Source organism: Rhyacophila brunnea, unplaced genomic scaffold (assembly GCF_057557595.1).
Source record: "Rhyacophila brunnea isolate RB1 unplaced genomic scaffold, BYU_Rbru_1.0 scaffold_1, whole genome shotgun sequence".
Lineage (NCBI taxonomy): Eukaryota > Metazoa > Arthropoda > Insecta > Trichoptera > Rhyacophilidae > Rhyacophila > Rhyacophila brunnea.
The window spans coordinates 23,610,695-23,627,320 of NW_028232751.1; the positions used below are offsets into that span (position 1 = coordinate 23,610,695).

General features: G+C 33.8%; 1 protein-coding gene across 1 annotated transcript; it reads right to left on the reverse strand.

Annotated features, from left to right (window-relative positions):
- Positions 1-662: 662 nt before the first annotated feature.
- LOC147079597 (uncharacterized) lies at positions 663-6,698 on the reverse strand. The gene is made up of 5 exons (XM_085961125.1): positions 6,558-6,698; positions 3,186-3,774; positions 1,569-1,924; positions 968-1,148; positions 663-682 (listed from the first exon to the last, which is right to left on the reverse strand). Exons 1-5 carry the CDS (start codon positions 6,696-6,698, stop codon positions 663-665), a joined length of 1,287 nt encoding a protein of 428 aa, XP_085817251.1.
- Between the last annotated feature and the right edge of the window lie 9,928 nt (positions 6,699-16,626).

Below are 16,626 nucleotides of genomic sequence, written 5' to 3' on the forward strand. Positions count from 1 at the left end.
ATTCGAGAGAATTTTTTAAAGCACACATCGCATTGATGTGGTTTTTTACCAGTATGAGTCATTATATGATTTTTAAGACTAGCAATTCGAGAGAATTTTTTCAAACATACATCACATTGATGTGGTTTTTCACCAGTGTGTGTCATTTTATGTATTTTGAGATCACTATTTGCAATAAAAATTTTAAAACACATCGCATTGATGTGGTTTTTCACCAGTGTGTGTCATTTTATGACTGTTTAGTTCACTATTTGCGATGAACTTTTTTAAACACACACCGCATTGATGTGTTTTATCGCCAGTATGAGTCATTATATGATTTTTAAGACCAGCAATTAGAGAGATTTTTTTCAAACATACATCACATTGATGTGGTTTTTCACCAGTGTGTCATTTTATGTATTTTGAGATCACTATTTGCGATGAAATTTTTAAAACACACATCGCATTGATGTGGTTTTTCACCAGTGCGTGTCATTTTACGTCTGTTTTGTCCACTATTTGCGATGAACTTTTTTAAGCACACAATGCTTTGATGTGGTTTTTCACCAGTATGTGTCTTTTTATGGATTTTGAGATTACCAATTTGCAGGAAACTCTTTAAACAAACATCGCATTGATTTGGTTTTTCGCCAGTATGTGTCTTGTTATGGATTTTGAGATTACCAATTTGATGGAAACTCTGTCAACAAACATCGCATTGATGTGGTTTTTCACCAGTATGTTTCATTTTATGTCTTTTGAGAACATCAATGCGCTGGAAATTCTTTAAACAAACTTCGCATTGCTGTGGTTTTTCACCAGTGTGTGTCATTTTATGTCTGTTTAGTTCACTATTTGCGATGAACTTTTTTAAGCACACAATGCTTTGATGTGGTTTATCGCCAGTATGTCATTATATGATTTTTAAGACTAGCAATTAGAGAGAATTTTTTCAAACATACATCACATTGATGTGGTTTTTCACCAGTATTTGTCATTTTATGTATTTTGAGATAATCATTTCGCTGGACATTCTTTAAACAAAGATCGCATTGATGTGGTTTTTCACCAGTATGTGTCTTTTTATGGATTTTGAGATTACCAATTTGCAGGAAACTCTTTAAACAAACATCGCATTGATGTGGTTTTTCGCCAGTATGTGTCTTGTTATGGATTTTGAGATTACCAATTTGATGGAAACTCTGTCAACAAACATCGCATTGATGTGGTTTTTCACCAGTATGTTTCATTTTATGTCTTTTGAGAACATCAATGCGCTGGAAATTCTTTAAACAAACTTCGCATTGCTGTAGTTTTTCACCAGTGTGTGTCATTTTATGTCTGTTTAGTTCACTATTTGCGATGAACTTTTTTAAACACACACCGCATTGATGTGGTTTATCGCCAGTATGAGTCATTATATGATTTTTAAGACTAGCAATTCGAGAGAATATTTTCAAACATACATCACATTGATGTGGTTTATCGCCAGTATGAGTCATTATATGATTTTTAAGACTAGCAATTTGAGAGAATTTTTTCAAACATACATCACATTGATGTGGTTTTTCACCAGTATGTGTCATTTTATGTATTTTGAGATCACTATTTGCGATGAAATTTTTAAAACACACATCGCATTGATGTGGTTTTTCACCGGTGTGTGTCATTTTATGATTTTTAAGATAAGCAATTCGAGAGAATTTTTTAAAACATACATCACATTGGTGTGGTTTTTCACCAGTATGTGTCATTTTATGTATTTTGAGATTATAATTTCGCTGGAAATTCTTTAAACAAAGTTCGCATTGATGTGGTTTTTCACCAGTGTGTGTCATTTTATGTATTTTGAGATCACTTTTTGCGATGAAATTTTTAAAACACACATCGCATTGATGTGGTTTTTCACCAGTATGTCTCTTTTTATGGATTTTGAGATGACCAATTTGATGGAAACTCTTTAAACAAACATCGCATTGATGTGGTTTTTCACCAGTGTGTGTCATTTTATGTCTGTTTAGTTCACTATTTGCGATGAACTTTTTTAAGCACACACCGCATTGATGTGGTTTATCGCCAGTATGAGTCATTTTATGATCTTTAAGATTAGCAATTCGAGAGAATTTTTTAAAACATACATCACATTGTTGTGGTTTTTCACCAGTATGTTTCATTTTATGTCTTTTGAGAACATCAATGCGCTGGAAATTCTTTAAACAAACTTCGCATTGCTGTGGTTTTTCACCAGTGTGTGTCATTTTATGTCTGTTTAGTTCACTATTTGCAATGAACTTTTTTAAGCACACAATGTTTTGATGTGGTTTATCGCCAGTATGAGTCATTATATGATTTTTAAGACTAGCAATTAGAGAGAATTTTTTCAAACATACATCACATTGATGTGGTTTTTCACCAGTTTTTGTCATTTTATGTATTTTGAGATAATCATTTCGCTGGAAATTCTTTAAACAGAGATCGCATTGATGTGGTTTTTCACCAGTATGTGTCTTTTTATGGATTTTAAGATTACCAATTTGCAGGAAACTCTTTAAACAAACATCGCATTGATGTGGTTTTTCGCCAGTATGTGTCTTGTTATGGATTTTGAGATTACCAATTTGATGGAAACTCTGTCAACAAACATAGCATTGATGTGGTTTTTCACCAGTATGTTTCATTTTACTTCTTTTGAGAACATCAATGCGCTGGAAGTTCTTTAAACAAACTTCGCATTGCTGTAGTTTTTCACCAGTGTGTGTCATTTTATGTCTGTTTAGTTCACTATTTGCGATGAACTTTTTTAAACACACACCGCATTGATGTGGTTTATCGCCATTATGAGTCATTATATGATTTTTAAGACTAGCAATTCGAGATAATTTTTTCAAACATACATCACATTGATGTGGTTTATCGCCAGTATGAGTCATTATATGATTTTTAAGACTAGCAATTTGAGAGAATTTTTTCAAACATAACATCACATTGATGTGGTTTTTCACCAGTGTATGTCATTTTATGTATTTTGAGATCACTATTTGCGATGAAATTTTTAAAACACACATCGCATTGATGTGGTTTTTCACCGGTGTGTGTCATTTTATGATTTTTAAGATAAGCAATTCGAGAGAATTTTTTAAAACATACATCACATTGGTGTGGTTTTTCACCAGTATGTGTCATTTTATGTATTTTGAGATTATAATTTCGCTGGAAATTCTTTAAACAAAGTTCGCATTGATGTGGTTTTTCACCAGTGTGTGTCATTTTATGTATTTTGAGATCACTTTTTGCGATGAAATTTTTAAAACACACATCGCATTGATGTGGTTTTTCACCAGTATGTCTCTTTTTATGGATTTTGAGATGACCAATTTGATGGAAACTCTTTAAACAAACATCGCATTGATGTGGTTTTTCACCAGTGTGTGTCATTTTATGTCTGTTTAGTTCACTATTTGCGATGAACTTTTTTAAACACACACCGCATTGATGTGGTTTATCGCCAGTATGAGTCATTTTATGAGCTTTAAGATTACCAATTCGAGAGAATTTTTTAAAACATACATCACATTGATGTGGTTTTTCACCAGTATGTGTCATTTTATGTGTTTTGAGATGATCATTTCGCTGGAAATTCTTTAAACAAAGTTCGCATTGATGTGGTTTTTCACCAGTGTGTGTCATTTTATGTTTATTAAGGTTACCAATTTGCAGAAAAGATTTAAAACACACATCACACTGATGTGGTTTTTTACCAATATGTGTTTTGTGTAACTTAAGATGCTGAGACTTTGTGCAAGAAATGTAGTGACCATTAAGATGATTTACAGATTCAAACACTCCATAACAATTATTGCAAATAAAATTACGTGGAAAATATCTAACTCTTCTTAACACAATTCGAACCACCTTCGGCAAGTATAATTTTGAAACTTCCTGTTTTATGTTTTGTAAATCTATAGTTATCTCTGAATATTGTATCACATTTGCCATTTTATTTGTTGAATCTGTTATGTTGTTATTGGCCAGGTTATTGTCAAGCGTATCTTTTCTAACTACTTCCGATGGATTATAATATGTGAAACATTGCTGGGAAGAAACCTACAAAAAGAATAGGGTTTGTATATTTAATCCAACAATATTAAAGCAAATAAAAATATATTTTGTTTTGACAGTTGTAAATAATAAGAATGGCAGAGTTTTCATTTACGCTGCATATAAGTCGGAAAATATATAGCTAAATAAAGATCCCTACTAAATTTTAAGCTAAAGTATGAAAGCATTCCTAAGAGAAAGTCAGTCGGATAGACTCTATCCGACTGATTTGCTCTATCCGATAGAGCCACGGATAATATCCATACAGCCGAAAGTAAAGGAGTCTAAAAAAAATCTTCTAGACCCTCTCCAACATACGGCCGTACTTCAATCGGGGCTCAAACGATAGAGTCACTCTCAAGTCTGCTTCTAACTAAGGAGTTATAGAGAATTTTTAGTACCGTAACATCCGAAAATACCCATGAAGTACACAAGACAAAGCACAACTGTTTTAGCGCCTTTTCACAAATGGTATCTATATGACCACTAAACGTCAGTTTACTGTCAAACGCAATGCCAAGATCCCTTACAGATGATATTCGTGAAAGAACTCTGTCATGCATCGACTATTGGAACAACAATACTCGCGATACTTTAGTAAACCATTTCCGATCTATTATCTATATCAAGTTGTTGACGACAATCGTCCAAGGTGATAACTTCCATGAAGAGTGAAACTCTTCAGCAAACAACATAAACATCGCATTTTTAATTACCAATGCTATGTCATTTATAAAAATCGTGAACAGCACACCAGAAAATGTTTTAAACGTCTGTGACTGATAGAGGCTGTACGATACGGATTGTTGACGACTCCTAAAATAACGCGAGAAATTGTTTAACGGCCTGATCTAAATCCATGCTGCTCATTCATTATAAATGACTCAATCCTCATAGAAATCATGCTGTGCATGATCATCTCAAGAACTTATACTGGTGCAGAGAGAATAGCTACCGGCCTATAGTTTTCCACTGATAACTCCGTACCACTCTTATGAATTGGAGTAACCTTCGACATCTGCCATGCTTCCGGAAAGATACCCCTATTACAGAATATTCACGAAAGTGGCCCTTGACAACGTCAATACAGCCCTTTAAAAAAAATGTTGGTATATTATGCGGCCCCTAAGAGCGAGTATTCTTATTTTTTTTAATAAATCTAAAGACGTCACTCTCATCAATTGGGAACATGTCAACGGATTGGGCACCGCATTATCGTTTTCTCTACATGTAAATGAACGCGACATACTTGTTTCTCCGTCTAAACGCGCCCATTCATGCAGCGTCTCGAGACAATGGTATCGCGTGTGAAATGGCTCTAAGTTTAAAACATGTATTGCTAATTCCAACCTTCGATATAAGGCTGCACCAAGGGAAGAAAAATAACACATTATACAATTGAACGAACCTGATGTATTGGCCTGTAATCTGAATACGAACAAGCGAGATCACATAATGGGTCTTTTATATCTTCAATAATCTCGCGCTTGGTGATGGATAGTGGATCATCTGTCTCAGGTTTTATATTAGAGAGGTCCGCTAAAAGATACTGAAAGAAACATTATGGTTAACACAGTAAAACCACTTTCAGTTCACGTAACTTCATAGAATATCCATATGACAATGTATACTAAAATATGATTATATAATAATACAATGAATTAGAAAATTACCTGCACTAACCTAAATCACAAACGTTCTCTTCCTTTACATGAGTGCGAACATCCTTTGGGTGGCTAGTCTGTGTATCAAACAAAGGCTTGCCTTCTGTATCAGATTGTTCTGCATCACATTCTCGCTTAACATCCATTTTAATGGTAAATACGATAGGAACAACGTGACCAGGGGAGGGGGATGAAAGTTCCATACAATCCGTCTAAACGCGCCCATTCATGCAGCGTCTCGAGACAATGGTATCGCGTGTGAAATGGCTTTAAGTTTAAAACATGTATTGCTAATTCCAACCTTCGATATAAGGCTGCACCAAGGGAAGAAAAATAACACATTATACAATTGAACGAACCTGATGTATTGGCCTGTAATCTGAATACGAACAAGCGAGATCACATAATGGGTCTTTTATATCTTCAATAATCTCGCGCTTGATGATGGATAGTGGATCATCTCTCTCAGGTTTTATATTAGAGAGGTCCGCTAAAAGATACTGAAAGAAACATTATGGTTAACACAGTAAAACCACTTTCAGTTCACGTAACTTCATAGAATATCCATATGACAATGTATACTAAAATATGATTATATAATAATACAATGAATTAGAAAATTACCTGCTCTAACCTAAATCACAAATGTATCTATCGTAGCTGTCAAAATATATAATCGAGTCATTTTTAAATCAACGTTTAATATCATTGTATGTTTCTACGCAGTTTATAAAAATGCAACATATTACAATAACATATTAATTGTTGTTATTCGCAATACAGAGTGATTGTAAAAAGTTTCCAAAAGCTAACCTCGAAATTGCAACTTGAAACGTCGACGTTCTCTTCCTTTACATGAGTGCGAACATCCTTTGGGTGGCTAGTCTGTGTATCAAACAAAGGCTTGCCTTCTGTATCAGATTGTTCTGCATCACATTCTCGCTTGACATCCATTTTAATGGTAAATACGATAGGAACAACGTGACCAGGGGATGGGGATGAAAGTTCCATACAATCAAATTTTCGGTCACGTGTTTTTTTGTGTTTGGTCAGCCTGTTGCCAGGTGGCTGAATATTAATTATTTTTGGTTCATAAATAAGATATTTTATTCTTATCTATGGTGTTGAACCAAGGTTAGCCAATCATCGATCAGGGTGAAGTTTATCCGAACTAGCAAATTATTTCAAATTATTCAGTAACTGTCAGTAACGTTTGACATTTCCAATTGCCAACTGCCATTTATTTTGCTTTGAAAAATTGAAATTACAACGTTACGCATTTTATTATTAATTATATTTTATTGTAGGTACTTGTCTATCAGAATAATATTATAACATTGGTATGTATTGTCTATTACTTCTGTTAATTTTGTTGTACAAGACAACTGTTTGATATATTAGTGTAAAATAATATACTACTTATCGCATGAGAAACATATTTAAATTGATCTTATTTTGAATAATGATAAATAGTGCTATGCCAGTTATTTCAATATGAATTAACTACTCGAGCAGTAACACAATGCATATTATTATTTGATGCAATTGAGGGGTTTTCGTAATCAATGGAATATTATAACGTTTCGTACTAAGACGAACATTTTCAAAAATTTGACAATGCAAGTTATAGCAAATTTAATCATTTTAATCTTTCGGTACCTATGTCATACAATAGTATTCGATGAAATTGATACTTCCGAACAATTATTACCTATGTGATATTCCAGATTGATTGCAGATCATTCCAGAATTTCAAGATGCCTCGTCATTGCTGGGTACCAAATTGCAAAATTAAGGGAGTGATCTGTCACGCATTACCAAAGGCAGACTACCAACGACGGCAATGGATTAATTTAATCGGCAATAGTACAATTAAACTGTTAAAATCACCTGACAACGTGGGAGTGTGCAGAAATCTTTTTCTCCCGACAGACTACTGTGGAAAGAAGCTAAAAATGGGTGTGTGTCCATCTCAAAACATGACAACCCCATTATCAGATAGTGATTCAAACATAAATCTGACGGAAGAAAATGATCCTTCCACTCATAGAATAGTATTAAACTTTGAAGCACGTGGTATTTCTGATAATTATTGTAGTGTGATTCCCTCTGAATCGCCTATTATTGATCTTGCGATTCCCTCTGGATCATCGTCTAATATTGATCTTGCGATTCCGTCTGGATCATCGTCTAATATTAAACTTGCGATTCCCTCTGGATCATCGCGTATTATTGATCTTGCGATTCCCTCTGAATCATCGCCTAATATTGATCTTGTGATCCCTTGCAGTCCAATAGCAATACCTGCTTTTATCAAAGGTGAGTGATTTAAACATCTAGATATACATATTTTTATTGAAAATTAGATTAATCTCATATTTGAAACTCCAATCCACTTTTATTTACTTATATATTATAACACAATGGGTGCATGTACCTAAATAACACGTTTGGATATCCATACATTAAATTATAATCATATTGTCAATTATTTTGACTAGCGAGACAGACTGGCGAGAGCCAGCTTGCCCAGCTAGTTTATATGATTAAGCTAGAATTCACCTAGTACCTCATACCTATATACTATGTAGACATGTTGCTAAATAATATTTTATTAATTTGTATGTTTTTAAAATATTTCAAATGCCGTATAATGTGTCTTGCAGATCGTATACCTGAAAATTTTCCTATGAATCTGACGGCCTTGACACCCAAGGCTCGAATGTATCGCCGCAAGTGTTTGCATTTGGAAAAATACATCCGACGAAGAAATAAGACGAACTTCAAGCATAGGATAAAGGGGGCAGAAAAATTTGTAGATTCACTAACCTTTGTTCAAGCCACCAAAGGCTTGTCAAAAATACAGCGAGACTTTTTCAAACTCCAATTAAAATCATGTAATTTAAAACCTAAAGGGCGTCGCTTTACCGAAAGAGATAAAGTCTTAGCCCTCACTTTACTTTAGCAAAGTGGAAGAGGATATAAATTTCTGTCAAAACTTTTTACGTTACCATCCATCCGAACTTTGCAAACATTATTATCATCTGTTCCTATCTCCACCGGTATCTCTGGTGTCATTATTTCTCAAGTAAAATCAATAGTTAGTAGTTTTACTGACCATGAAAAATATTATACACTCATGTGGGATGAAATGAGTTTACAACCGCACTTAGATTATAATAAAAAAAGTGACTTGATCGAAGGTTTTGAAGATTTTGGGCATCTGCGTTCTAAAAAAATTGCAGATCATGTCCTTGTCTTCATGATACGAAGTGTGGCTGGTAATAAAAAGCAGCCAATAGCGTATTATTATTGTGAATCTGCAACTAAGTCTGCTCAATTAGTTCGTTGCATTAAGGGCTCCACACACCAAAGCGAATATTCGCAGCGAATTATTCGCCAATCAAGCTCGTATTGGCTTACGGGACAGAGCACGCTTGCGCGACCGCCTTGCGTCTTGAGTGTGAATTTGCAGCGAATATTCGCTGCGATTTTCGGGAACTCTGTCGACAGCGAATTTATTTGCGGCGGACAGATTTCGCCAAGGGAATTAGTAAAATCAAAATGGCGAAGACATTGAGCAGCTGATCGAGTTGGTCCGGAAATATCCAATCCTTTATGATTTCTCTGACAGTGACTACAAAACATAAGAAAGAAAGATAAGATATGGGATGAAATTGGCAGGGAAATTGTTGAAAATGGTATGAAGGTCGTCATAATAATATTATGTAGGTATCTTTGTCTTACCAAAGTATGTAAAGTTTTTTGACAGGATGAATACGCTATTATAAATAATTAACTTTAATCTAAGGTCCCGATATTTAAAAAATACATATTATTAATTTGCGTCATGCACAGCCTTTAATAACAGAAACTTTATAACTTTGATTGTTAGTGCACTGACAGTTCTAACTTATCGCGATCGTTTGACGTTTTCGTAGTATATTCTTGGGTTTTCACCGTGTCTCCTTCTTCCTTCTTTACTCGACGTTTCGGGCTCGTTGCAGAGGCCATTATCAAGAGAAATGTTTTATGATGAAATGTAGTGTATGTATGTGAATGTAAACGTTGCTCTAAGAATGTCAAAATGAATCCGATTATCTAAGAGCAAACGTTGCTCAGAGTAATCTGTCAATCATTGCGACCGGGGATACTGGCTCGAATATTAGATTTTGCTGCTATCAGACTATTGCCGGAAGCCATGACGTTTTTAACCGTAATCCATCATCCCTATTGATATTTTCAGGGTTTCTGTGGATTTCAATGGCCTCCTTTACCAATCGTGCGAAATATCCTTTATTCCGACCCAATATCTTGGTCTCAAAGTCAAATTTGTGCCCTGTATCCATCGAGTGCTCGGCAATTGCCGACATCGTGTAATGTTTAAGTCGGTATGCCCTCTCGTGTTCACTCACACGCTTCTTTACCGTTCTAGAAGTCTGGCCTATATACTTTTTTGGGCATCCACGACAGCTTAGCTGGTATACACCTGCCGAGTCCAAAGGTTGTGAGTCCTTTACTGGTCTTAACATATTTCGGACCTTTGTCGACGTTGAGAATATTGTTTCAATATTATGTTTCCGAAGTTAGAGCAACGTTTACATTCACATACATACACTACATTTCATCATAAAACATATCTCTTGATAATGGCCTCTGCAACGAGCCCGAAACGTCGAGTAAAGAAAGAAGAAGGAGACACGGTGAAAACCCAAGAATATACTACGATACAAAACAACCGTGAAAGCCTCAAACGTTTGACGTTTTGGTTTCGACTTTCGAGCAGTCATATCAATAATGTTATAAGTAGGTATCAGTTACAATACTTCAATCATATTCGGTATCGGTCACGTAAATACCTATTTTATATTCGTCGATAATAATATTTTTTTAGGTTAGGTAGGTAGTCTTTAAGATTATTTTTTTGCATCTAACATTATGCAGAATTGCATTTCTATTGTGGCTAAAGATATAATATACATATAGGTAGATAAGTAGATACTCCATGTCGTCATGGTGGTATTTTGTAAGGTTTTAGACCAAAAACCTTACACATCCTACTTACTATTGGGTTACCTACAGTACGACGTACCTAGGTTGTGTTTGTTTTTTGATCTCAAAAGACCTCAATCACAAAAACGATATGTACCTACATACCTACTATATATTTCCTTCATTATGTATAGGTATATTGAGCTAATAAACTGGTTTTTGCCCAGTTCCGACCGCGAACCAAGATAATATCTACATGTTCCATGTACCTACCTAACATAACCAATGTTTTCTGTTTCACATTAATTTGTATACCTACACACATTTTAAACTTAATTGAGATGTTCTTAAACTTCTGTTCATGTAGGTAGGTATATCTTGGTCTGCATTAGGCAATAAGATTAATAATTTTATGTGCATGTAAATATAAAGGTCAGCTACCTCCTCTAAGTACATAATAATATATTACCATCATGGATACCTACCTGAATAATGTTGGAGATATACTAATGCTTTGTGATGAATTTAATTTTAGCAAAGATCTTCAACCTTTCAACGTACAAAGCACCAGAAGAAATTAAAAATGAAACCCCCGGCATTACCAGGATTAAAATAATAGTTCATCATCAACATCAGTCGGGGTCATTCCACTGTTAGATGAAAGCCTCTTCTAGCTCCTTCCACTATTTTCGGTCTCTAGTTCTTCGCTGCTACATACTTTTATTGTACTTCACGTGAACAAAGAGATCAACTAAGTGAAGTGTCAATCAACAAAAGTGGCGTTTGTGCACAATGTTAGTTGATATATAAGTGTGATAATATAATATACAAGGATGAATAAGGCGTGGGCGAGGGCCAAGGTCCATTTTATGATTCCTCTATTGATGTACCTATTTTTATTAAGAAAAATGTTTGCCGTAGAATGGGGTGAATATTAAATAGACCCTTTTTCAAATTTATATTTTTCTGCTACACATTATTCGGACAAACATGAATGACTTAAAACCTGTTTCTATGGACATAATCATACACTAAAATATTTTTCAACTACCATTTATTATCAAACAGCCAATTTTCTGTGATGTCTCATTCTATCCAGCGTTGGGGTGATTATAGACATGGCGGGTGGATAGAATCGAATAATGATAATTTCTTAATGGTAAAAATGTAATTAAGTACCTACTGTACATTACAAATTTATGTAGGTACATATAAGTATGTAAATCAAAATCAAAAATGTAAATTTTATACAACACAGTATCATGTAAGTGTTTAAAAAAACATATACTTACATAAACATCTATTTATCCAAGAATTATTTGATACTTGAATCTGTATTTTATATACCACATTCGATGGATGTATGTGGTGTAGATATTTTGTAAAATATTTGGTACATATTTATTATTTAACTAAGCGTATTTAATTTGCTACATGACCTGTAGCTCTTTTATAATCACAAATTATTGTTGAATGTTCCGAAAATGAGTTTATGTGTTGAAACAGCTGTCAAGGTAAATGACTCAGTTAAAGTAGTTTTAAATAGTAAGTAGTAAAGTTTTAAATAATTAAATAAATATTTTTCAACTACCCTTTACGGTATTAAGAAACAGCCAATTTTGTGTGATTTCTCTTCTTAAGCGTTGGGGTGAATATAGACATGGCGAATGAATAGAATCAAAACAACTTTCTTAGTGGTAAAAATTTAATTACTGTAAAATTAAAATTAGGTATAAATTTACGTACATTTTAGTATGGAATTTAATAAATCAATCTCTACATTTTACAAGTTCGGTGGCAAAAACATAACAAAAACCAAATTAGGTATATATAAAAAGTTAGGTACCCACAAAATAAACTTTATCATATTAGGAATAATTGTGTATTGTATGTTGGATAATAATTAGTGAAGTTGTGTTAAACGATGCGATTTAGCCACCATATTTCAACATCGCCCATACAGATTACTGCACCAAACCTTTCTCGGATGTCAGTACCTTCGGCACAAACGGTTCAAGTCCTGCTCAGTGTCATATTTTAGTATTAATTATAGTAAAGATATTTTCTAGTAGGTCGATATATTTCTGAGGTATTTTCAAATAGTGTACATTAGTGAATTCATTTTGTTTTTAATTTTTATAACAGTAAATCTAGTAATTAACAGGAGTATCCAAAATACTACGGTTATTAGTTTATTTCGGAATAAACAATTGGTTATGACCATAAATAACACAACAGGTAGGTAAAAAAAACAAAATATCTATTTACATAATATTGAAATATATTTGCCAAAAATAGAAATGTACATGTTATATAATATATATATATATATATATCATGTAAGTATATAAAAATAAATATACATAGACAAATTATAAAATATGATATAATTATAAGGTAGGAATAATTGTCAAATCACAATGAGATGGGGATGCTTTTGAAAATTCTTCTGCCAGACAAAGACTAATAATTCCACCTAGGTATATAAAATTTATTCTGCTGTAATTTTTTTTCATATTTGTCCATTATATTACAATATCTTATAATATAAATCTTATTATATAAATATTTTCTTGTATTCTGTGCAAAAATAATTAATAAAACTTTCTTAACCTACACAAGTATTTTTTATTGAATGATCCTGCAAAAATATTGAAGTAATAGTTATGTGACATATTTTGTTTTGGTGTAAGCCATAACGAAATGTACATAAATTATATCAGACACAATTTTAGACACTATTAATTATTGTTAAATTAATTGTTTTACTGCTAGGTACCTAGTATGAATCTATTTTAATATTGATTCCAAATTATTGTCAGTTTTAAATAGTCATTATGTGCACAAACTATTAATCATATTGAGTAACTATTGAAATATGATATATTATGTTGAATTTATTAGATATAGGTACCTATGCCATATGAGATGATATTCAATATGTAGTGACAGTAAGTTTTATTAAAGGCACTGCAATGCAGCATAACAGCACAGGATTAATCTCAATTTAACGTAAGATTTAAGGAGCTTTTTGGCTATACCTGTAATTATTTTAGTATTCATTCATTAAAATAGTTTACAAACTTTTCTCGAGTAGAAAATGCTAATCTCGCTGCACGTCTTGGATCGTTGTTTAAATTAGTAAAAGCTCTATGCTCAGGCTCCGGTGGCTCTAAAAATTCAAAAAACTGATCATTGCAATTTTTTGTTCGCACAAAATTATGTAAAACACATCTCGTTTTCAAATAAGAATTGTGGTGGATATTTTTGTTTCTATTGGTCTATAAAATATTCGCCATCTCTGAGCCAATATGCCAAAGGCATTTTCAACTACTCTTGCACCGCAGAGTTTTAAATTGTAATTTTCTTTCAAAGGATCTGTCCTCGATTGCCTATATGGGAAGGGTCTCATTATATATGTTTTCAGACCGAAAGCTTCATCTCCGATTAAGACGTGCTCGCAAGGTTGATTCTGTCCAGGGAGATTTTTAGGTCCCGGAACATTCATTTTATTTGCTTCAAATCGTTTTCCCATGATGGAAGTCTCGAAAATTCTTCCATCGCTGTTCTTGCCAAAACCACCAATGTCGACGCATATGAATTTATAATCTGGTCCAACGATAGCCATAAGCACGATTGAAAATTTATTTAAATAGCACCAGTAGTTGGAACCAGTTTTGCTGGACACTTGATGGTGACGTGCTTACCGTCTACACTGCCGATACAGTTAGGAAATTGCCATAAATTCTTAAACCCTTCAACAGATTGTTTCCAAGTTTCTGTTGTAGGTTGGGGTAAATATTCACTTTCTAATTTTCTGCATATAGCTTAACAAACTTGTGTCACGATTGCACTCACTGTTGAAAATCCAACTCGAAAACTATGGCCAATTGTGTAGAAAGTATCACCGGTCGCAAGAAATCTGTAAAATAATTATTTTTGTTTAGGTGAACAAGCCAAAAAAAGATGGAAAAATTTACGGGACACATATGCAAAGGATCTCCGGTCCAGAAAAACAAAAACCGGCCAAGAAAACATATATAAGAAGAAATGGATGTGGGCCGACCAAATGTCGTCGCTCCGACCATTTCTGACGTTCGCCAAAACGTCATCCAACATATGCGAAGAACCTGACGACATACAAAGTGATTGGATGGCCACGTATCACGAAGATACGGAGATTGAAAAAATTGTTTTATCACAAGCAGGAACATCGATATCGTCATCAATCAGCGATCACCATGCAACAGCCACAACACCGAAGACGTCGGCCGGTAAACATAGAAAGGATAATTCAAATCTGGAAAAAATGATACATTATCTCCAAGGGAATAAAATAGACTCAGTGGATATGATTATGTTGGCTCATGCTGCAACTATAAAAACATTTTCCCCTAAGTTGCAGCTGAATACAAAAAAAAAATAGGGCTGCTGTTAATGATAGAACAAGAACATCTTCACCTTGAAGAACAGGAGGAGCAAGCAGAGACTGACAATTTTTCGCTTGATCCTGCCTCTGGCATTTTAACAATTGAGTAAAATTTGATACATAGTAGAGCCGTGGCAGAGGGTGCAGGTAGGCGGTAGAGATCTGGCATAAATAGTACAAAGTCATATTTATTTTGTTATTTATTTAACTAAGAATAGAAATTGCAGATGGTACTGCTTAGTTTTTCAGTTTTTAAAATTCAATTAAACCCTTCCTAAGCAATTCATAATAGATGGAAGAATATTTTTATCTAATATCTATTATGGTCTACTTAAGGTAGGGCTTAACAAAATTAATTGAATCTTAAAACTAATCAACACCATGTGTAATTTGTATTCTTAGTTTAATGAAAACAAAATAATATTTATATGACTGACAAAGTTTAGTGTGCACCATTTATGTCAGATATCACAGACCACCTCCACCCTTCGTCACTGCAGTGTAGCTGTTCCATGTTTTTATTTTGCTTTTTTTAATTTTTTGCATTTTCATACTGTAATTTCATCTCATAATTTATGTTCGCACATTAACTCATTTGGTGCTAACACCGCGACTGGCGCGTTTGCGTAAGTTGGCCGTTACATATAATTAACATGATATTTAAATGTGGTAATTAAATTTTAATTAACAGGTCAGCAGTGATTAAACAGTGTGTTAAAGTGATCGTACAGTTGAACTCGATTATATAGACTAATTTAATAGATTGGATCTAAACTAATAAAGTAATCTGTTTTACTATTTTTCATTACCTAGTAAGTACTTACCCACCTATATAATTTTTAAATCGCATCAACTTCTTACGAAACCGATGATCATATAGTGATACCGTCTAAACCATGGCATCCTCAGAGGATCCAAGGCCATGAGGCCTGAATCATCATTGGGCTGATTCATGCAAACATGAACAGATCGACTGCGAAGCAAATTTCTAGCCCGTAAGCAAATAGTAATTATTAATATCATTTTTTAATATTATTACCTACATTAGCCTTCATCCAATTTTGACCAATAGGTATTAAATTCGTACACTTACCTACATAAATATTGAAAGCAAAGTTCCCAGCCATACAATGTACCTAGCACCTAGAATATCTGATTTGAGATTACCTACTTTAAAAAAATATGTATTTGTACCTAGTTCAAATAATTCAAAATATGTAGGTACCTACCTAGCAAAGAAATACAGCCTTTTCAAAGCAGGTACCTAAAAAAGGTCTAGCTGACTATTTCTGTAGTGAGCGAAATTCTCAGAAATAATCCAGGTACATAATATGCAGAGTGTTTTTGTCATTTTTCAGAGATAGAATTGTGAATTGTTTGTTGGGTATTATTACTACCTACTCTGCCCTACCAGCCCCTAATAGGGTCATTCGGGTTTTGGTCTCTGCGGACGTCGGCTGT